Source organism: Candoia aspera, chromosome 8 (assembly GCF_035149785.1).
Source record: "Candoia aspera isolate rCanAsp1 chromosome 8, rCanAsp1.hap2, whole genome shotgun sequence".
NCBI classification, from domain to species: Eukaryota; Metazoa; Chordata; class Lepidosauria; order Squamata; family Boidae; genus Candoia; species Candoia aspera.
In genome coordinates, this window is record NC_086160.1 from 74,640,088 (window position 1) to 74,663,626 (window position 23,539).

Sequence of the window (23,539 nt, forward strand, 5' to 3'; positions counted from 1 at the left end):
ATCCAAGAACAACTCTGGAAGAAGGTTTCATGATTTTTGCATTGGATTGTCTGAGGAGAGGACCTTTCAGGATTTTTATTGCAAAATATTTGATGCAGAATGGTCTGGGCCTAGTATGAAAGTGAAGTGTTTCCATCCATCAGTTTAGGACAGTGTTTCTTAACCTTGGCAACTTGAAGATGTGTGGACTTCAATTCCCAGAATTCCCCAGCCAGCTTCAATTACATTTTAAAAAGTTGGGATGATGATGAAGATGAAGAAGTCTATTCACTTAATTTAATTTAATTAGGGGTCAGATTTTCAGAACGGTGTGTGTGAGAGTATATCCCTGTAGTTCTAAATATGTCTAGTGTGCTGCTGTTCTGTGGTAATTTTGAGAAAATATGCTGTTTTATGTGTGGTAAGCCTGTTTGGGGCCTAATGGAAAGGTTGATTGTTAAAATCTGCGAACAGGCATTCCAGGATAGGCATTAGGCTAACGCTAGGAAATGAAACAGGATTTCATTGTGGCAAGCTAATTTGTAACCAGAGTGACAATTGCAATAAGAATAATTAATTTTGTTTTCTTTTTACAGATTGCATTTTCACAGCACAGTAACTTTATGGATCTGGTGCAGTTCTTTGTCACCTTTTTCAGGTACTGTATCACTTCACCTAATTATTATATTCTTATTCGATTATAGACCTATGTGGATAACACAGGCCCTCTGAAATCTGTACATCCAGCTTGTTTTGAAGCATATCAGATGGGTTGTTTTCTGAAAAGAAATGAAAAACTGATCTTTTAAGAGGTTGGGCGTGGTGATTCTGAACCCCAAAAGGGAATGTGGGGGCACGCTTCCTTCCCACCAACCCCACCAAAAGTCGGTGGGCTCTCCCTTGCAGCCTGGGCTGGATGACCACCTGCTGGGGATGGTGTAGTGGTTCCCTGCAGCGAGTAGGGGGTTGCACAAGACGGCATATCAGGTCCTTCACAGCTCACATATTCTGGGTCTCTACCATACCCACCTTAGTTGCTGAATATGTATGTATGCGTTTTATTGTATGGCATAGGAGTTTGGAGTTCATGCTGCTTTTTCTTGCTGGGAAATCCTTGTGAGGTCCAGCAGCCAGATGTGTAGACTATTTAGCCGTGACAAGTCACGTTGCCCTGGGTGCACCACGAGGAGGCTAGTCTACATTGCACCACATTGGGCTGAGAGAGAGGGACTGGCCCAAGCTCACCCAGCCGGCTTTAGTGCCTAAGGCGGGACTAGAACTCTCAGTCTCCTGGTTTCTAGCCCAGCACCTTAACCACTAGACCAAACTGGCTCTAACTCAAACTGGATATATGAAATGATATGACTGCTTCTGGATTGGTATTTTACACTAACTAGACTGAACTTTCAGATTCAAAGTCCTGATTCTTTTGACAGGGTAGCCATAACTCTGCCGTTCTGCTATTTCTAGCCTCCCGATGACTTGACCTAAAACAGAACCTCAGTGGGCTTTGCAGCACTTAATGGAGAACTGCTGCCTCCTTGTGGCAGATTGCGAAAAATAGGTGCGGGGCACTGCAAAGACATCGAGCTGGGTGCCCAAGAGAGAAATCAGTTGCTAAGCATTGCAGAAAACCTCTCCCAAGATAAAAACCAAAATTAAAACTAAAGAGTTGTTAACGGAAGGGAAAAGAAAATAAACATTTTGAACGCTTCTGCAGGCTCCTGTTAAATTTATTTGGTGTGTTCTGTCCTGCCGAGCTGTTGAGAATTGGGATCCAGCATACTGGCTAGTCTGTGGATAGCAGGGCCTCTTGTAATCATTCACAAATTGCCATTGTTGTTGGGCACCCTTCCTTGCTTCTGGCATTAGATTTAAAAATACATCTAAAGGATTGTGATAAAAAGACTTGAACGGGAAGAACAAGGCTAAGCAGGCTGTCGTATATCCTGGTACGTTTAAGAGAGCTAAATTTTAGGATTGTTTGTGATTAATAGGCTTATCCTTTCCTTATCCTTTATTTCCAATAAATATAATGTTTTCTTCCTGGCTGTGGAATGGATTCATAGCCATTGCCTTCCTAATGCATTGAGTACTCCTTTGAAAGTCCTTGAAATAAGAACAAATTGAGTTTTCCAGTTGGGGGTTGTCAACCTGTACAGATAATTGGATCAAAAATAATGACCAAAAAAGATTGGAGGGAGAAAAGTATTGGCATACAAAAACTATTAGGTCATATCCTTCCTTCCTTCCTTCCTTCCTTGGCTGGGGAAGAGCAATGAAATGCTTTTGTAAAATCAGCATGAAACCAGGCACCCACTGTGGTTCTTCTGGTAGAGTATTAAATGTAGCCCAGATCCAAACCAGGTTTGTTGGCTGGTTTTTGGCATCTCACTGTCCCAGCATCATGTTTCCATCTGAAAAATGGGGTATTGGGGCCATCCTTGCTTGGGTTTTTTTGATGAAGATTAATGATAACGTTTGGCTAGAATCTGCTCTGCGTCTTGGGGAATGAGTGGGCCCATAAATCTCAGGGAATGAATAAATCAATATGGGCGCAGCTCATCTTCTAGTCCAATAGGCGTTCTAAATAAGACACTACCTGGGATTTTAAAAGAGGAAAACAGAACAAATCCTCATGATTTAGGATCCCGTCTTGCCTATTTTCACCCACTGTAGTTCCATTTCCTCAACAACTGGATTGCCCTTAGCAAGGCCTCCTGGAATGGGTTTGGAGTGGTGACTTGGCTGTCTTCTGCTCATAACCTCCGCTGTGAAGGCAACGGATGGGACGCCATTGTTCGCCTTCCGTAGCAGCGTAGCTGGTTTTTTCCCCTCCCTGCCCACTGCAAAACCTGCTGTAGAGCACCTTACGCATCAGTGACAAGAATCTCAATGCAGCCAAGTACATTAAGTTCCCTTAGCGCCAAGGGCTTGCTGTGTGAAATCTTTCCTGTCCCTTTAGAAAGGCCTTCCCAGCCTTTGTACCTGGAAATTTATGAAGTTGCAGTGTCTCTCTGCGTGTGTGCGCGAGTGAGTGTGTGTGATAGCTTGGGGAAGGCTGCATTAGTAGGGAAGGACAATGTGACTTTTGTTGGTCAGTTTTGCTGCATTTTCCTACAGCGAAGCAAAGGGAAAACAGATTGCTAAGTTTATTTTCCCCCCTCTCCTTCTTTTCAGCTGCTTCTTGTCTCTGCTTCTTGTGGCTGCTGTGGTTTGGAAGATTAAGCAGAGCTGCTGGGCATCGCGGCGGAGAGAGGTGTGTCAGCACGACACAATTACCACTTTCTGAAATGATCTGCAAGGTTTATCTCGGTTTCTTGCTTCTTTTTTTCTTAAGAGAAGCAACGGATTGCTTTGGGTAAAAGGGAATGTCCAAGATTTGCATGCAGTCGGATCTTGTGTCATTACCTGTTTCCTGAGGCATGGAAAGAAAAGCACAGCTTCACATTCCTGACACCTGCGCAACCATTTATTGATGCATATGTATATGCAGTCATATAGTCATGTCTGTATCACTCATGACCAAAACTCCAGTCAGTTTGCAGTGAACTTAAAAGCATGTATGTTAAAGTAGCTTTGCATGAACAAGAATCCAGATCAGAACAAGAATCCAGATCACCACCACAAAAACCCATAAGAGGCAGCTGAATGTCATTCTTAAGCCACCAAATGCTGGAATAGGATGGCCTTTGCTACCTCCTGGGAAGCTGATAGGTTGGGCGTGGGGGTGGTCTGCGTTCTTCTACATTCTTGGAGCATGCTGTTTCCTAGAGTGGCAGCATTCACCCCCTTCGCTTCAGATATGGTGGGAACCCTTAGCATCCTATCTCAGGCAGAATGCACAGGGAAGACTGAATCCATTTGGGAGAGGTGGCCCTGTTGGTACATAGGAGTTGAGTATTCTGGGCCAACTGAAGCTTCTGAGATGTCTTCAAAGGCAACCCCCTGTAAAGCATATCCCTGAAGGCCCGAGGTGGTGAACATCCTCACAGCATGTCCCATTCTAGTTCTCATTGCAGAGATGACCGTGTTTCATTCCTTGCAGGGTTTTGGCTTTCTGTCTTCTGCAGAATCTCACACCAGGTGAAGCAATATGTAGGGTGTCCCCCTGCCCCCACTCCCCATTCTGACACCATGTCAAGAGGATAGAACTTGAGGATAAAGTCCCGTGGTGATTGCAAACCATGAGTTAGCCAAGCCAGGACTTGAGGCTTGTGCTCATCCTGTCTGAGATCTTACCATTGAAGAAAGAAATTAATTATTCCCAGTTTCTAGATGTGTTATATATACACTCTCCTCTGTATCTTACTGTTGCAATTATTCCACAAATATCCAATAAAACAGGACTGGAGAATTGTTTCAGAACCAAGGCACGGCCTTTCTCAGTTCCTGGTGGAACGTAGTTAGGAGCTGAGAACAGAAAGAAAAGGAAGTTAGGCAAAAAGAAGTAATTGCTTTACTTTTTCAAGGATTCTGTCAAAATGACTAGAATAGAGAGAGATTCTCTGAGCAAATTCTCAGATGCCAGCAATAGATACTCATCATGATAATAACCCTCCCTCAATTTCCAGTTCATAGACTTAGCTTTGAAGTGGTTGCTGTAATCTCCTGGCTGGGGATGTTCCTGGCCCCCATTCATTCTCTTTGGCTTTTGCTTCTCAGCCACCTTGTTCATGGGGGCTCTGAAATGACTGCTTCCAGAGAACCTAGTGTTCTTGAGGAGACCACATACCTGTGGGTTCCCATCTGAATTTCCTTCTGGGAACTCCTGTGGAGTCCTGTGGGTGGAATCCAAATGTTTTAACTCTATTTATCCCAAAGATCACACTCTCTGTACCTGGAATTGGGTCTATTTAGCTTTCCACCAGGAGGCTACGCCTGGAATTTTGGGAAAACCTTGATACTTCTCATGTAGTTGAGTCAAAGCCCATTCTCTCATCTTGTAGTGCATGAACCTTAATTTTGTAAGCCACCCGGAGTCACTCTGTGTGAGTTGGGCAGCCATAAAAACTTATTAAGTAAACGAACAAACAAGGCATGGCATTTCAGACCATCTCTGAGAAAGAGCTGTAATGTGTCTCCTCGAACTTTCTGAATCCTTTCCTTTATAGCAGCAGTTCCCAACCTTTTTGGCACCAGGGACCGGTTTCGTGGAAGACAATTTTTCCATGGACTGGGAGGGGGAATGGTTTGGGGATGATTCAAGTGCTTCCTCTTTTTCCCAACCTTTTATTCTTTTTTCTTTGCGCCGTTTGGAGATAGCAGCCAATGGGCTTGCCTTCTCTGACAGGAGGCGGAGCTCAGGCGGTGACGCGAGCGATGGGGAGCGGCTGTAAACACTCAGGCTGTAAATTCACTCACTTGCCCACCGCTCACTTCCTGCTGTGCGGCCCGGTTCCTAACAGGCCACGGACCGGTACCAGTCCACGGACCGGGGGTTGGAGACCTCTGGTTTATAGCAAGTACATTGAACAAGTGACTAAATTGGTGACGTACAGGCAGAATAACAGGGAATGGCTGCCTCAAACTGGACATACCGTTGGTGTGGCGGCAGCTTCTCATTAAGCAACTGCATCATTGAAATATTCAGGCAAGCGATAAGCATTCTATTGGGACAAGAAAAATCTGTTTCGGTGGTAGTTCTGAAATAGAACCATTCTTAATTTTTACAGCAAAGCAATTTGAACTCCGTTGCCTGTTTTCCCCAAGCAGCGTATCTGCTATGTTGATGTGAAATTAGTGAGTTGAAGAAAAACTAATCTTTACCATGTACGTATAAAATCAAGTTCCTTGAAAAAGATGCGGGTTACTTCCATATAACTCAGTGTAGAACCACTCTGTGTAAATATTTGGTTAAAAAAAAACAGTAAAACAATTTAAATAAAGAGTATAAACAAAGAGATAAAAGACTGGAAAAAGAATAAAAGAGTAAAACACAAATAATAAACTACTAATAACTGAACAAGGGATCTAGAATGTCATGTAGAGTCTGGTTTTCCAGTATATCATTAACTACTTGTAAGTTACAGAATATATTATATCGCTTTAAAAAACTAGAAATTGCTACTAGGCTTTAAGCTAAGATTACATTATTAGGAACAGTGCTCAACCCAGTACAAAATTATAATCTATCATTAGTGAATCAATACTGAGAAGCTATTCAAAGTGGAATATCCCATGAAATTAAGATATAGACTCTATATATAGAAAAATCAAAATTTTGGATGGTGCAACACCATGCATTAAATTATAGTCCAGGACTGGTTTCCAGGTAGAATTCAGTTCTGCATTAACCTTTAAGATAGGAAGTTATTCGGGACATCGAAGCCTATTCCATAACGTCATATGACATCTTTGCAGCAGTCAATATATACAAAGCTAATTCAGTGTACTTTCTATGCAGTTGTGGGTCCAGTTATCTTTTCCTCCTGCTCAGAATACACAGGCACAACCATGTCCATCTCGGTGTGTATGACTGAACCTTGACAATACTGAAAGGGCATCATTTCTGGTCCCAAGATCTATGTAATTTGAGTGAAGTATCATATTTCACCAAGGTTTTAATTATAAAATAAATTGACTGAATATTAGCATGCCAGCTATATCTGCCACTTAAGTCTTAATTACTCCTTTTCCTCAAGATATTGATATTACTCAGTTCTTTGAGATTGCCATGGCTACAGCTGTATAACCCAACATTTGTTCACGTTCAAAGGATTTCTCTTTCCTTTGATTTTGATGTTTTTATTCTTCAGCTGGCTCTCACTTTGGGTGCTTTTGCTGCAAGCAGGCACCGTGGATCCAGGAAGGAGGTTTGTCACTGAACTTCTCGGGAGGAGGAGGAGAAGTGCCCAGGTATAACCCCACCACTCCTTTGCCCTGGCAGTAGGAGCCCCATTTGTCAGATGTGGGAAAAGCAGAGCAGATAGACCCCATAGCCAGATGGTTAAGCCATGCGGTGTAGAGAGAAGGGAACCGTGTTGGGTTCCAAGCAAGAACCAGGCATTGGCTGAAGAGGTAGCCAAGCCTACAGTGATTCTCCCAGAATTCTTGGTGATGTTTTGAAGACCTGATGATGTGCTGTAGAGGATTCCTGGTGTGGTTTGACCTCCACACTCTAAGACTTTCATGAAATACATTTCCATATATCATAGTAAGCTTCCCTGCTTCCCTGTCATCTGAGATGAAGTTGGGACGAGGTATCCAACTAAACACGTCTGTCTGCTTTAAGAACGCAGAGGAACCAACCAGGTGAAGCCCTGGAGCTGTGTGGGGTAGTTGTTTCCCCTCCCCTCCAGCTGGAGAGGTACTTAACAGCACAAGGCAGGTTATAAAATCCACATCCATAAACACTCCTCAGAAACGGTTCTGTCTGCTCCATCAACAGGATGGAGAAATCTGAAGAGTAAGCAGCCATTTTCTCTCCAGATTTTCTTGATGAGGGGCTTCCCAGAGATGTTTTTTTTTTCCTGAATTAAATGTTAATCAGGGTTTATGCTGGATATAGGCTGAGAAATACCGTGTTCTGCCTGGAGCCAAGTTGAGATATTTAATGAGGGTTTAGACAGAAAATGTCACGAAATTGTCTTTAGGCCTCTGTTTTGCAAAGATGATCGTATGGTAGCTTAGCCTACCCAGTTAAGTCTATTTTCCGTGGTTTATGCACTGAATCTAAAACGATAGACAACTGGTCAAATTTCAGGAGGGCACCAAAAGTTTATATTGATGTGGTCCTCGTCTTAACAGTATTCAAGAACTGTTCTCTGTTATTAATATTTACAAATTGTGATGTCTTATTCATCCCCAGTTGTATCATGTCATTTACCCTCTGTGCCCAAATGATGTCTGGATAAGAGCAGTGCCAATTTCCAGCAACTGAATTAATCAACTCAAGAGTCCCCTTCCTCAAATCCAGCATACATAATTTAGGTTTTTGAAGCAGAGGAGGAACATGTGTGGATAGCAGAATAAATGAGAAGCTCTGGGAGCTGCAGGGAAAAGACAACAGGGTCTTAACACCATTTGTTGGTGAACCAGGAGCACTGAAAGAACTTCCATACAGAATATACTGGGCTCAGCTTTCACGCCCAGTATCTGTTGGGCAGAGTTGCGCTTCAGGGTTTAGTGACTGTGGTTGAGGCAACAGATTTTCTGATGTTTCACCCTTTCTTTTGAACCCTCTCTGGAAAAGCTAACATTATAACAATATTTTTAAAAACCCTGAAACTGAAAAACTGATTAATTTGACTTCCAGTGATCATGTGGATATGTGCATGAAATTTTCCTGGGAACAACATGGAAGGGGTCTCCTCCTCCTCCTGATTTTCCAGTTTAGCCTCTAGTCCTGGAATGTATAGGGGTCTCCCATTCAGGTTCTAGCTGGACCCATCCCCACTTAGCTTAGCTCAGCGGCAATCAGCCAGTAGCTTCTCCCAAATTGGAACCTCCCCCCCAGATGTGTTTGAACTACAGTTCCCAGAGTCCCCAGCTAGTCATCTTAGCAAAACTATGCTAGAAGAGGAGTGGTTTTGATCCAGGTCAGTATTTGGTGGCCTAGATTAAGATGTCGGTGAACTGGACCCAAAGAGGATGTCAGAAGACATCTAGCAAGGGATCACTACTTAGATGTCTTCTGAAGGGGAAGGGAGATGTGGCCAAGCAACCTGAGAGTCTTTGACACAGATCTAGTAAGGAGGAATGAGTTGTTCATAAATTTGTACCCTTTTTCTCTCTTCAATGAGCACCATAACAAAGTGGCTTTTAGGCACTGGAGGAATGGAAACAAGAAGTAAGGCTTGTTGACAGCTTGGAATGACACCAGAGGCAGAGAAAATAGCTCCTTTTATTACAAGATGTTTGGAAAGTGATAGGAAATCTGAAGAAGGAGGTAGAGAATGATGCCTGAAATAAAATCACAGTGGCATCATAAATGGTGCATCTGTCTGCATCTAATCCTTAATGTGTGTTTTTGGTCCCTCTCCAAAAAGGTCCCTTAAAAAAAACAACCAACCCTCCTTGGGGACTGTTTGCTGCTGTTTGTCAGCTGTATTCTAAGGCTTATGGAGACAGAAGTAAATCAACTCCAGTGGGATGGGGTGTGAACCTCAGTGCCATCTTAAACATTTGATTGTCCATTTGTAGTACAGTATATTCTTCTTGATTTTTGGCTTTCCTTGGCTAAAGGCTTCTCTTCTCCCCCAGTTGATCCAGTTGAACCCCTTTAAAATATCTTAATGTTCTTGAGATTTGGGGGATCTTGGGGAGAAAGGATGCCCAGGAAATCTCTCTTAAAAACGGGCTGCCTCACTCCTGATTTCCTCAAATGAAAAGAATTAGGATTCGTATTCCTGAGAGAGGGCCTATGTTGTATGGATAGAGTGATGAAAATGTGACGGTGCTGTTCTGCAAATCCTTAAGGGTTGTGGAAACTGACTCAGCTCTCGTGGGTCTCGGATACAGTGTGGTTTAAGCAACAAATCATTTTTGTGTGCTTTGCTGTGTGCCACACATCACTCCAGAGAGAGAGCTGTGGGTGGCTTGGATGGTGCCATCTCTAAGCCACTACACACAGGGTGTCCCAAAACATTTAATTTGTCAGTTGCAGTGCAGCCATCTGCTGCCCCCCTTGCACCATGCAAGAATCTCTGAGCTTACATCCTTTTCAAGTCCCTAGATGAAATGGAAGAGAAGGAATCCATCTCTCTGGAGAATTATAATCGTTCCTTAAATAATTACATTGCACAGTTCTTTGGTCCTCAACTGATGGGGGCCATTATCATATTCTTCTATGTTCCTAATTTGCATTTGCATCAGACCCCCTTTAACATTAACATGCACGCCCCGGCCATCAGCTTGCTGGTCTCAGTAAAGGTCATTGATTGTATTTTCCCCGTTAAGGGCCCGGTTCCGATAAAATAATGGGTTTAATCCATGACTGATTAGGGTACATTTGTCTCGTGTTTTCACGTGCCACCAATCCCCAGAAGCTTTGCTCCCTATGTTTGTTGTAATTTGAAGTGGGAAAATGCCTGTTGAGAACCATTTGAATTTTAATTTCTTCGCCCCCATTAAAAAAAAAAAAAAAAACACCCATAAACGTGGCTTGCAAAGTTGGTTACAAACCTAATTAGCTAACGTTAATGCACTCACTGCCCCAGGGAACTGAAAACTTAATTTTAAGCTATGATGGAAATACAGCCACAGAATTATTTATCTGTTGCCTTGTGTGGTATCTGCCTGTGGTGGCTGGGTGTTCTTGCCCACTTTGTTTTTCGAAGGACACGGCATGTTTATTTTAAGCATTTAAGTGTTTCTCCTCTTGCTCTAAAAAGGCAACAACCCCAAAGTTGGGTGGTCTTTTTTCACTTTTCCCCTCAATGTCTAGATTAGGCAGCATGGAGGACCTCTACGCCAGTGTCTCTCAACCTTGGCAACTTTAAGATGCGTGGACTTCAACTCCCAGAATTCCCCAGCCAGGGAGAGTTGAATTCCATGCTGTAATGATTGCCCTAGCCCCAAATACTCAGACTCACAAGAGGATGCTAAATGAAATCTGATTTATTAGAGTACTAAAGACAAATACAGAGAAAGCTGAGAATGAGCAAAAGCGCGCCAAATACAAACTTAAACCCTTGCTTCAAACGTATCCCGCCTCCCTCGTAACAGCCCCGCCCGGCACAGGTGCCAGCAATCGTCAGAGTTGCTAGCCTGGGAAAGTAACCTTGAGCGCAGTAGATAACACAAATACATTCCAAAGCAAAGCCAAAATATAATCGTTCCCATCCTCCCTAGACAAATGAAACACGCATCCAATTAATGACATGCGAAACGTTACGATGCATCAAATACATTGAAACGGCGCACATGACATACCGCCCTCCTAAAATACCCCTAGGGACCTGGCTTCGAGGGATAAGCGGAGTGGAAACGGGCCACCAGAACCGGGGAAGCTACATCTGGTGCAGCGACCCACTCAGGATGAGGGAAATGCTTCCAACGAACTAAATATTGCAAAGTATTGCGAAGGCGTCTAGAGTCCAAAATTTCTTTAACTTCAAAATGTTGCTGACCATCAATCATGATGGGGGTGGGAGGTGGAGGTTGCCGATGCCAGCGATCAGAAGGAATAGTCGGTTTGAGTAAGCTGCAATGAAAAACAGGGTGTAAGCGTTTAAGGTTATGAGGCAAGTCAAGTTTAAAAGTCACAGGGTTAATTTGAGCGACAATCGGGAAAGGACCCACAAATTTAGGCGCCAGTTTCTTTGAAGGTTGTGCAGACTTGATAAACTTGGTAGAAAGGTATACCGAGTCCCCAACTTGGAACGCAGGTTGTGGGGCTCGCTTCCGATCAGCATACAGTTTATAATCTGCCTGTGCATCAGCCAATGCCTTTTGAATCATTGGCCAAGAGTCAGCCAGTTGTGTTGACCAATCATCTGTAGTGACTGCACCTGCAGGAGGTTGTGGGAGATCAGTGATAGGTACAAAGTCTTTACCCTGAGCCACCCGAAACGGGGTTTGCCCAGTGCTTTGATGCACTGCATTGTTGTAAGCCACTTCAGCAAATGGTAGGAGGTCTACCCAATTGTCCTGCTGATAATTCACAAAAGCGCGAAGGTACTGCTCTAGAGTAGAGTTAACCGCCTCAGTGGCCCCGTCCGTCTGAGGATGCCAAGCCGTGGAGAGGGCTTGCTTCGTGCCTAACAGCTTGAGAAACGCCCGCCAAAACTGCGAGGTAAATTGTGTACCTCTGTCCGAAATCAAGCGGGAGGGACATCCGTGTAGCCTGTACACGTGTACAAGGAATAGGCGGGCCAATTGACGCGCTGACGGAATGGACACGCAAGGGATAAAGTGAGCTTGTTTGGAGAAATAATCTTTGACCACCCAAATGACCGTTTTGCGTTGGCTGGGTGGTAGCTCTACAATAAAATCCATGGAGATTTCTTCCCAAGGGGAAGAGGGGGCTGCTACCGGCTGCAGCAGCCCTTGGGGCTTGCCCACCTTGCGCTTGGACATTGCACAGACAGTGCAGGAAGCAATGTAGTCTTTGACATCTTTACGTAATGTGGGCCACCAGAATTGCCTCCGAACGAGGTGCAAGGTTTTTACAAACCCGAAGTGACCTGCAAGTTTGTCATCGTGTGAACGTGTTAACACATCTTTTCGGAGGTTTTCAGGAACGTAGAGGCGGTCGGATTTCCAAGCGAAGCCTCTGTCAAAAGTAACATTGTCTTTATTCGCAAGCAACCAAGTATCCGTTTTTAGTTCTTTTAAAAACTTTTGTTGCAACTGGGAGGGAATTGACAAAGTGCTTGGCTGAGCAGCGCTTGTGGTGGGCGGTTGCTGCGCGCGCGTTTGGCTTCGCGTCACAGCCTGCATGCCCAATTGGGGCGCCGACCATAGGGTGCTTACCACATCTGGCGCCGCCCCAGAGTCTTGAGGTTGCCTTGACAAGGCATCAGCCAAGAAGTTCTTTTTCCCTGGAATAAATTTGAACTGAAAATTGAATCGATTGAAAAATTGAGCCCAACGAACCTGTTTAGGGCTCAGTTTTCGAGGGGTACTAAGTGCCTCCAAGTTTTTATGATCAGTCCATACCTCAAAGGGATGATTTGCCCCTTCCAACAGATGCCGCCAAGCTTCCAATGCAGCTTTTACTGCAAATGCCTCCTTTTCCCAAACATGCCAACGCCTCTCAGTCTCAGAGAACTTGCGGGATAGATAGGCACAGGGCTTGAGGCATCCTGCCTCGTCTTTTTGCATCAACAATGCGCCAATAGAATAATCGGAGGCATCTGCCTGTACAACAAAAGGCTTTGAGGGATCAGGGTGTTGTAAAATGGGCTCTTTGACGAAAGCTGCTTTCAGCCGCTCAAACGCCGTTTGACAAGCAGGCGTCCACCTCAACAGCGCTCCGGGATTCTTGACTCTCCTAGTATCTCCCACCCCTTTTGTTCGAAGCAGGTCCGTTAGGGGCAAGGCAATCTCAGCAAACCCCCTTATGAATAATCTGTAGTAGTTGCTGAACCCCAAGAAACTTTGAAGTTGCCTGCGGGTACGGGGACTCTCCCAGTCCATGATAGCCTGCACCTTGGCAGGGTCCATTTCTATACCTTTATCAGAAATCCTATACCCCAAGTAGTCAATTTGGGTCTGATGAAAGGCACATTTCGATAGCTTTGCATACAATTCAGCAGATCTGAGTTTACACAAGACTTTCTTTACCAGAGCTACATGCTCTTTCATGGTTTCCGTATAAATCAACACATCATCCAAATACACCAGTACACCTTTAAACAGATGTTCATGCAAAACTTCATTGATTAATTGCATAAATACCCCAGGGGCCCCAGCCAACCCAAACGGCAACACCTTATACTGGAAGGCTCCCAACGGGCAATTGAATGCAGTTTTCCACTCATCACCCTCCTTGATTCGTACACGATAGTAGGCTTCTCTTAAATCCAGTTTAGAGAAGATCTTGCCTTTGGCCAGATGTGACAACATGTCCTTTATCAATGGCAAGGGATATTTGTTGGAAATTGAGACGGCATTTAATCCGCGGAAATCCGTACAAAGTCTCAATGTCCCATCCTTTTTTGGGCGAAAAAGAACCGGCGCCCCCACGGGTGAATTCGCCGGCTCAATGAATCCGCGCGCCAAATTTTTGTCCACAAATTCCCTCAACAGAGTCAGTTCCTTTTGCGTCATGGAATAAATTTTTGGTTTAGGCAATTGAGTGTTGGGCAGCAGTTCTATGGCACAGTTCGTCTTTCGATGGGGGGGCAACTGGTCAGCTTCCTTTTCACCGAATACATCAGCAAACATCCTGTACTCGGCCGGCAAGCCTTCCAGAGGAGAGGCCGGGTAAGGCGGAGTCGCAGCTGCCGCAACCCCCACCATCTCCTCTGGGGCACCCTTCCCCTCTGCCGCTTGATAAAACCCATCCCTAAATGTGATGGTCCGGTAAACCCAGTTTATTTGGGGGTTTTGCTGCACCAACCATGGTACCCCCAACACCACCAATGGCCCCCCTACGGGAGCCACGACAAAAGACAACCCTTCCTGGTGACTGCCCAGTTGCAAGGCTACCCGCCCTGTAAAATGGGTGACCGGTTTGCCCCCTGCCATGGACCCATCCAATTGAGTAAATGCGATGGGTCTTTGTAGAGGGAAAGTGGGGAGCTCCAAAGCTGCCACCACGTCGGGGTGCATCAGACACCGGGAACACCCCGAATCAATCATGGCCCATACTTCCACCGTCTTGACTTGGGAACCCAATTTCAATTTCACCATGAGTATGCGGTAAGTGCCACTCACCGATGGAGGCTCGCGCCCGTCCTCTACCACCTGCCCAGCGGCGCCCTTTAGAGCAGGTGGCTGGCGTTTCCCGCCGGCTGCGGGATTTCGGTCTCCCCTTCAATTTCGTAGAACATCACATCGTCTCCCTCGGTCTCAGCCACCGCAGCTTTCTGTTTCCTCGGCAACGCAGGGGACTTCGCCGGCGGTTTTCCGGGCCGTTCCTCTACCTTTGCCTTCGGGCATGCTGCCACTCGATGCCCCTCCTTACCACATCTCAGACACAAGCCTTTTGCGTACCGCTTCTCCCGCTCCTCGTCCCAGGGTCGTTGTCCCGGTTTCCCCCCGGTGGTCGATGGGCGGCTGGGCTTCACCTCCCGCCCCGACTTGGCGGTCTTCCGCTGGGCAAAGATCTCTTGGGCATGTTCAGCCCTTCCTGCCAGCAGGATCCACTCATACAGCGTGTATGGGTCGTCCCTCCCCAGGGACCAGCGCAGCACCTCTGTATTCAAGCCATCTTTGAAGAGCTCGATAATGGTTGCTTGGGACCAGTCATCCACCTTCCCAGCTAGCGCTTTAAACTCCAAAGCATAATCGGCCACTGATCGGGACCCCTGCTTGAGTTCCTTCAGGGCTCGCTTTGCTCTCTCCTTTGCTAAGGGGTCCTCGAAGTGTTGCTTCAACGCCCAGAGGAACTCCTCGAGATTTTCCAGTTCAGGCGCTTCCGACTGGCACATCTGGACATACCAGTCTGCCGCCCTCCCCTTCAGTTTGGTGGCAATGGTGATGATTCTTGCCTTCTCCGATTGGAAAACCGCCCCCCATTCCTCCATATAGGCTTTCGCATTCGTCAGGAAGAACGAGAGTTTGGTCGGGTCCCCATCAAACTTGACAGGGAAGTCTCGCATGCCGCCTCCCGCCGGGCTGCGCCCCACCACCGGGGCTGCTGCGGCTGGTGCTTCCCTGACTCGGGGCGGCACGGGGCCCCGGGGCGATCGCCCGGGCGATGCTGCGATTTCCATCTGGACCGACTGGTCCCCTTCGCGCCTCCGCACCACCCGTCGCCGTTCCGGGGTCAGCCCCTGGGAGGAAGGGGTTGAATGCCTCTGGCTTGATTCTTCCCGGAGCTCTCGCATCGAGGTTACATCCAAGCTCAGCTGTTTCAGGATAGCCTCCAACGAATCCATTTTCGACTCCAGCACTCGGATCCGATCTGGAGTGGGTGAGCCCTCCGTTGGCTGCACCTGCACCACGTTGGGGGATAAGGGGTATCTCTGCCTCCAGGATGGGCCCCCCGCTGCTGTGGCATCTCCTCGGGTCTCATCCCAGGTGAGCAGCTCGCCCGGAGAATTCACGGTGGTCTCCGGGGCCGTTTTCAGCCCCCCGGCTTCGCTCTCCGACCCGGAGCTCGCCTCCTCTCTGATGGCGGACAGCTCCCCACCTTGGGACGGTCGGCCGGACGGCCTCACGGTCGAGTCCGGTTCCCCTTCCTCCATCATCACGATGTCGGGTTCGGTCATCGCGGGCTCTCTCCCTCACAGGTTAGACGCTTGTCTTTCCTGGACAGGGGCCAGCGGAGTTAGGAACTGAGATTCTCAGCTTTATGTAATGATTGCCCTAGCCCCAAATACTCAGACTCACAAGAGGATGCTAAATGAAATCTGATTTATTAGAGTACTAAAGACAAATACAGAGAAAGCTGAGAATGAGCAAAAGCGCGCCAAATACAAACTTAAACCCTTGCTTCAAACGTATCCCGCCTCCCTCGTAACAGCCCCGCCCGGCACAGGTGCCAGCAATCGTCAGAGTTGCTAGCCTGGGAAAGTAACCTTGAGCGCAGTAGATAACACAAATACATTCCAAAGCAAAGCCAAAATATAATCGTTCCCATCCTCCCTAGACAAATGAAACACGCATCCAATTAATGACATGCGAAACGTTACGATGCATCAAATACATTGAAACGGCGCACATGACACATGCATCTTAAAGTTGCCAAGCTTGAGAGACACTGCTTTGAACTATAAACACTTTGTTTGTAGTTTAAACTATAAACACTTCGTTTGAATATTATGGCTTTGCAAATGAAGCTCTGTGTACTGGTGGTTTGCTCTGAACGTTTCTGTCAGCTCTGGGTGTGTTCAAGTAGGCACTCCCCATAAGCACCATGATCCATCCCTGGTGAACTTACACCTGATGTGCATCTAAAAGCAGTTGAGTTTCCCCTAAATTCCACTTACCGTTTCAGGTGTGCAGTTGGAAATTCAGCATCTGCGGATGTGGGGTTTAAAGAAATGGGCAGTGCTGTGATGCACTTGATTTTCTTTACATGTCTACTGAAGCCCAAAAACGCTTGTTAAGATCTCCTAGTGCTGGCCTATTGGCTAGATTCACAGATCATATCAAGCCAGGGTCTTTTTAAATATAGTTTGTTGAACAACGTGGTATCTTGCTGTTCACACATAACACGAAGCCACGAGGCAGGCACAGGTTGCAAACGGCAACATCTGAATAGCATCAAATCTTTACTTTGGTCATAGACCAGCATAAAATAACATCGGACCACTGAATGCGTGCGTTACACTTAGCCAAAATCAAACAAACCCCTTTATGGCTTAATGGGGCATGAGAAGCCAGTCCATATGTTGATCATGCCACTGAATAGCAGGCAACTGATTGTGAGCATAAATGTATACTATTTTCCCCCGTATTTTATTGGCAGTTTTGCCTACTAAACATGTAATAAATGTGCATATACTAAGTTTATTTCTGACAACTGCGAACATTGCCATTAGTCTAGTTCTGCTGTCAAGAACCATTATACAATTATTTGGTTACTGCTTTTCAGTGTTTCTGTCAAGGTAGAAATTGGCCCTGCTGAGGCATTGCAATAAACCTCAGTGCATTCAGCACATAGTTTGAACTGTACCTTTTTGCTCTGAAATGTACTGGCAAATTGTAGGTTATCGCTCTTGGTCTGCTTTTATTTTGACATCAGTCTTAGTGCCGAGCGTCTCAAGCTTCATCACTGCGCGTGCCCTGAAACATCCTTTCTTCTGAGGAGAGTAAAATGATACATGAAACTTGTGGGGCAAGTGGCGCTGGCAGAGGTCTAGCTCTGTGGGCTTAGCCATCTCTCAGACCTGTCTCCAAGCACTGCCTTGCCCAGAGTCAGGACCCACAGCTTGAGAAACCCTGCCTTAGCCCTTTTGTCTCCAGAAGCAGCTGTAACTGTTTGGGTGTGGCACTAAACCGTGGTTTGGAAAGTCCAGTTTGGTTGTGGCTTCTGCTTTACCAGCTGACATCTTGTTTAGCTATAGTTTGGTGTGAAGTCTGAACAAAATTGATGCCTGTATTCTTTGTTGTGTACTGTACTAATCTGCCTCTCCCTTTAAATCTGAGTCCCACCACTCTACAGGTAGTCCTCACTTAGCAACCATTCATTTAGTGATGGTTTGGACTTACAACTTATGACCAGTTCTCACACTTACCACCGTTGCAGCGTCCCCATGGCCACGTGATCATGATTTGGGCACTTGGCAACCGGTTCGCATTTAGGACCATTGCAGCATCCTGTGGTTGCCATTTTCAACCTTTCTGGCCAGCTTATGGCAAGCAAAATCAATGGGGAACCACATGATTCACTTAACAACCACATGGTTCGCTTAACGACCACCATGAAAGGTTGTAAAATTGGGTCAGGTTTGCTTAATGACCACCTCACTTAGCAACCAAAATTCCAGTCCCAATTGTCGTTAGTGGAGGACTACCTGTAAGTAGGAATACTGGTGAAGGGTATGTGTCTGGGCATCTACATATATATATACAGACATACAAATATCCCTCATGGAAGGTTTGGGGTAAGCGTGAAAGAGAACAGAAATTACGTGAAAGTACTTGTGGCGAAGATGAAACTTCTGACTTCTGCATTTTGAGCGTAGGTTAGTGTCTTAGAGAAAATAACACCAATGATGGAAACACCGTTCCAAAGTTCCTTTTTGGCGCCTGCTGTTGCTGAGATGGTCCAGACAACCCATAAAAATCCCTTTATCCTTGTTCTTGTAAGTTTCTTCACAAAAGAAGATATATTGTCCAGTTTATTTTTTAAAACCAAGGTTTACTGGCACTAATGGAGATCCTTTACGGTATGGGGGGCCACTTCCGTGAAAAATTGACATCCCTCATTAAGTTCTGAGGTTGAAATAGGCCAAGAAGCTTCCTTTTTGTAAAAATTCTTTCTGGAAGGAGTGGTGGTATGGATCAATGGTTGCGTGAACGTAACACCGTGTCATGTTCACTGTTTCAGTGTGTACTGTACATCGTAACGTTTCACACGCCATGGTGCTGACGTGCGTTTCTGTTGGGAGGGAGCTGCTGTGAAACCTTGTGCCAAGCTCTGTATCTATGTTCATTTCAATGGAATGTGTTTGGGTTATGTGCTCTGCTCAAGGACTTTTCCCGTGGACCAGCAGAAGCCGTTAGGAGCACCTGGGATTGTGAGCCTGGGAAGATTCTACGGGGGAGGGATCTCGTTTGTACCGAGGGTTTTTAGTTGGCATTTGGCGCGCTTTTTCCATTCTCAGCTTTCTTTGTGATCCTGCATACTATTCTTTAATAAATCAGATATCTTTATGATCCTGTTTATGAGTCTGATGGTTTAGAATAGGCAATCCTTACATAAAGCTGAGAATCACCAAAGTTGTACCATTAGCTCCTACCAAGATTAGTTTCTTGTGAGGGAAAACAGTTAATGATGGCCAAATCCAAACCCACGACCGGGAGACTCGAGGAGCCGACTAGCTTGATGCCCAAGTCAACGGTCAGGAGCAGAGAACTGAGCCTCACCCCAGAACCCTCAGGTTCACGGCAGCATTTGAGTTCCAGCCCTGAGGGAGAGGAATCCGAAGATGGGAGAGCACCAGAGCAACCGGCACCCAGCGAATTGCCCTCAGAGCTGATCACCTGGGATGCAATGGGAGAACCCCAGCCAGGGACGTCCCAGGCGTCCTGGAAGTATCGGTTCCCGCTGACCCCAGACGTAGAATCTACCACGGTATCAACGGAGAGACAGCCTAACGCGCGAGGGAGGGAGGAATCTCAAACCCCTGAAAGGCTAAGAGTGATAGAGGCCAAATTAGAATCGATGGAGTACATGCTAAAAGCCCTGTCTCTGTCATGGGGGGGGCAGCCGAGGCGCGAAGGAGATTCCAGCTCCATGCAATCATCCTCCATCCCCTCACACGGACCACCGGTGGAGCGGGGCCGGAGCCGGAGCCGGGATGAATCTCCACCCCGCAGAGCTCGTCCATCAGTGTCCCCACCCCGAGACAGGGGAACTACTGTAACCTGGGGCCCAACCACTCAAGCAGCCACTAATTCAGCTCCAACAGGAGTGGGGGTGAAAGACTTTTCTGTCAAGTTTGACGGGGATCCAACTAAGTTGTCTTTCTTCCTCACTAATGCTAAAAGTTATATGAAACAGTTTGGACCCTGCTTCCCTTCCAAAGAGGCTAAAATAACTGCCATTGCCACCAAGCTGAAGGGACGAGTGGCTGACTGGTATGTTCAATTAAGTGAGGCTAGCTCCCCTGAGCTTGAGGATTTCGAGGAATTCATGTGGGCGTTAAAGCTGCATTTTGAGGATCCTCTAGCCAAGGCAAGGGCTAAAAAGGCACTGAAGGATCTTATCCAGGGCCAACTGTCTGTAGCTGATTATGCCCTGGAGTTTAAGGCTTTAGCTGGGAAAATCCCCGACTGGTCTCAGTCAACCTTAATAGAACACTTTAAAGAGGGACTCAACAGGGACATCCTGCGGTGGGCGTTGTGTAGAAACGACCCAGAGACATTGTGTGAATGATCTGTCTGGCCGGCAAGGCTGAGCGTGCCCAGCATACCTACATGCAAACCAAACGACCTAAAAAGCAACCAGCCACCATGAGGGGACCCTGAAGTGCCGCAACTGCTACCTGGCCAGGCTATAGAGCCTGGGAAGAGGAGAGAGATCGGCGCTATGCAAAGGGTCAGTGTCTCCAATGCGGAAAGGAAGGGCACCGAGCAGTTGATTGCCCAAAAGCCAAGGCTGGAGACCGAGCAGGCAAACTTCCGGCCAAATCGCCACCCTCATTGCAGCGGATGATGGCAGCCAAGGGGGCGGCCGACGCTGAAGAAGTACCCTACTTCTCAGGAGAGGCTGAAGACGACTCTAAGGAGCCGGCGGGAAACGCCAGCCACCTGCCATGAAGGGCGCCAGCGGGCAGGTGGAGGAGGATGGGCGCGAAGATGCTATGGTGAGTGCTGACTGTCCCACTCTAGCAGTAAAAGTGAAATTGGGCTCCCGCACAAAGACTACAGAGGTCTGGGCTTTAGTTGACTCTGGGTGTTCCAGATGTCTGATTCACCCTGATCTGGTTGCTGCTTTGGACCTGCCTAGCTTTCCCCTCCAGTAGCCTTTGATCTTCACACAGTTGGATGGTTCAACGGCGGGGGGGGGGGGGGGGCGGTGACCCATTTCACTGGAACTGTGGCAATGCAAATGGGCAGCCACTGTGAGACTTTAAAATTTATAGTAGCACCTGTTGGCAACCCCTTAGTAATTCTGGGAATTCCCTGGTTGACTTATCGAAGCCCCCATATAAATTGGGAACACAGAACTTTTAAGGATGGGTTTTACCAAGCCCCTACTGCGGAGAGGGCTTCAAGAGCGGGGGTTGGAAGGGCCGCAATTGCCTCGCCACGCCCTAGTATGGCATGTTTAGAGGGCTTGCCCGATCGATACGAAGATTTTGCAGACGTTTTTGGAGAAATGGAAGCAGATCAGCTACCCCCTCATCAGAAAACTGATTGTGCCATAGAGTTGGTTCCTAATGCTCAATTGCCCAAGCCAAAAATTTATCCAATGACTCAGAAGGAGCTTGGGGCATTACGGGACTTCATCGACAAAAATCTGTCAAGGGGGTTTATTGAACCTGCAAATTCCCAATTGGGGCCCTGTGCTATTCCGGGAAAAGAAAGATGGCACGCTTCGACTCTGTATGGACTATCGGGGGTTAAATTCCGTCTCAATCTGCAACAAATATCCTCTACCACTAATGAAAGACATGTTAGCCCATTTGTCAAAGGGCAAGATTTTCTCCAAGCTCGACCTTCGTGAAGCCTATTTTCGCATCCGCATACGAGCTGGAGATGAGTGGAAAACTGCTTTTAATTGCCCATAGGGTTCCTTTCAGTACAAAGTCCTCCCTTTTGGGTTAGCAGGGGCGCCCGGAGTCTTCATGCAATTGATTAACGAAGTATTACATGATCATTTGTTTAAAGGGGTCCTGGTTTATTTGGACGATGTGCTCATTTACACTGAATCCGAGGAGGAAGACGAACGCCTTCTCAAACAGGTGTTAAGTAAGCTTAGAAATGCCAAGCTTTATGCCAAGCTTTCCAAATGTGAATTTCACAAAACCCAACTTGACTATCTAGGCTATAGGGTATCTGACAAAGGCATTGAGATGGACCCTGCAAAAATTCAGGCGATTTTAAGTTGGGAACGTCCCCGCACCCGGAGGCAACTACAAAGTTTCCTAGGGTTCAGTAATTATTATCGGCAGTTTATCCAGGGTTTTGCTGAGATTGCTTTGCCCCTTACTGACTTGCTACGTACCAAGGGTTTGGGAGAGACACGCAAGGTGAAAAACCCTGGGGCACTGCTGAATTGGACACCTGAATGCCAGGCGGCATTCGAGAAGTTAAAAGCCCTCTTCACTGCTGAGCCTATTTTACAGCACCCCAATCCTGAACGCCCCTTTGTGGTCCAAGTTGATGTTTCTGATTCCTCAATTGGGGCTATATTGTTACAGAGGGATTCTGACAATCACTTAAAACCCTGCGCTTGTTTGTCTAGAAAATTTTCTGAAACCGAACGCCGGTGGCATGTTTGGGAAAAAGAGGCTTTTGCTGTAAAAGCCGCTTTGGAAGCCTGGCGTCACCTCCTGGAAGGCGCTAAATGCCCTTTCGAGGTTTGGACTGATCACAGGAATTTGGAAGCCCTCCGCACCCCCTGGTGTCTCAGTCCTAAACAAATTCGCTGGGCTCAATTTTTCAGTCGCTTTAACTTCCAGTTAAAATTTATTCCGGGAAAGAAAAACTTTCTGGCCGATGCTTTGTCACGTTTACCTCAGGACTCTGACCACGTGGCAGATATAGTGGGGACTGTTCTTACTGAACCACAACTGGGCTTGGTTGCCGTCACCCGGAGCCAGACCCGTGCACAGGCAACCCCGCCCCCAGCCCCATCTGGGAAGCGAAAAATGCAAGTTCTTTGTCAGTTACAGAAGGACTTTCTCCAGGTACTGAAATCTGACACTTGGTTGTTAGCTAATAGAGACAATGTTTCTTTTGAAGACAGTCTAGAGTGGGTGGAACACCGCCTTTATGTGCCTGAAACTTTGAGGGCTGATGTTTTGCAGTGTTCCCATGATGACAAGCTTGCTGGACACTTTGGTTTTGTTAAAACCTTGCATTTATTTCGCCGTCAATTTTGGTGGCCAACATTAAGGCGTGATGTAAAGGACTATGTTGCTTCCTGTCCTGTTTGTGCCATGTCAAAGCGAAAAGGGGGCAAACCACAGGGGCTTCTGCAGCCAGTGGCCAGCCCATCACGTCCCTGGGACGAGATTTCTATGGACTTTATTGTGACTTTATTGTGACCCCCCAGTCAGAAGAAAACTGTCATTTGGGTTGTAAAAGATTTTTTCTCCAAACAAGCCCATTTCATTCCATGTGTGTCCATCCCGTCGGCCCTGCAATTGGCCCGCCTATTTCTCATCCACATCTACCGTCTCCATGGTAGCCCCTCCCGTTTGGTCAGCGACCGCGGGACACAGTTCACTTCCCAGTTTTGGAAATCATTTTTAAAATTGATTGGCACCAAACAGGCATTGTCCACATCGTTGCATCCTGAGACTGACGGATCTACAGAGGTTTTGAACTCTGCCCTCGAACAATTCCTTAGAGCATACATAAATTACCATCAGGACAATTGGGTGGACTTGTTGCCCTTTGCTGAGGTGGTTTACAACAATGCTGTTCATCAGAGCACTGGGCAGACCCCTTTTCGTGTGGTTTCTGGTCACGACTTTGTTCCCATCCCTGAGCTGCCACAAACCCCTCCCCAGTCCTGCCTCTGACTGGGCTGTTAAGCTGGCTGATTCCTGGCCGGTGATTCAACAGGCTTTGGCTGATGCCCAGGCTGCTTACAAGTTCCAAG

General features: G+C 46.7%; 1 protein-coding gene across 1 annotated transcript in view; it reads left to right on the forward strand.

Annotated features, from left to right (window-relative positions):
- The window catches only part of ATRN (attractin), a 197,649-nt gene that overhangs the window by 145,501 nt on the left and 28,609 nt on the right, over positions 1-23,539 (forward strand). Inside the window, exons 25-26 of the mRNA XM_063310527.1 lie at positions 576-637; positions 3,160-3,238. Coding sequence (XP_063166597.1) covers positions 576-637; positions 3,160-3,238 — 141 coding nt within the window. The remainder of the gene's footprint in view (positions 1-575; positions 638-3,159; positions 3,239-23,539) is intronic.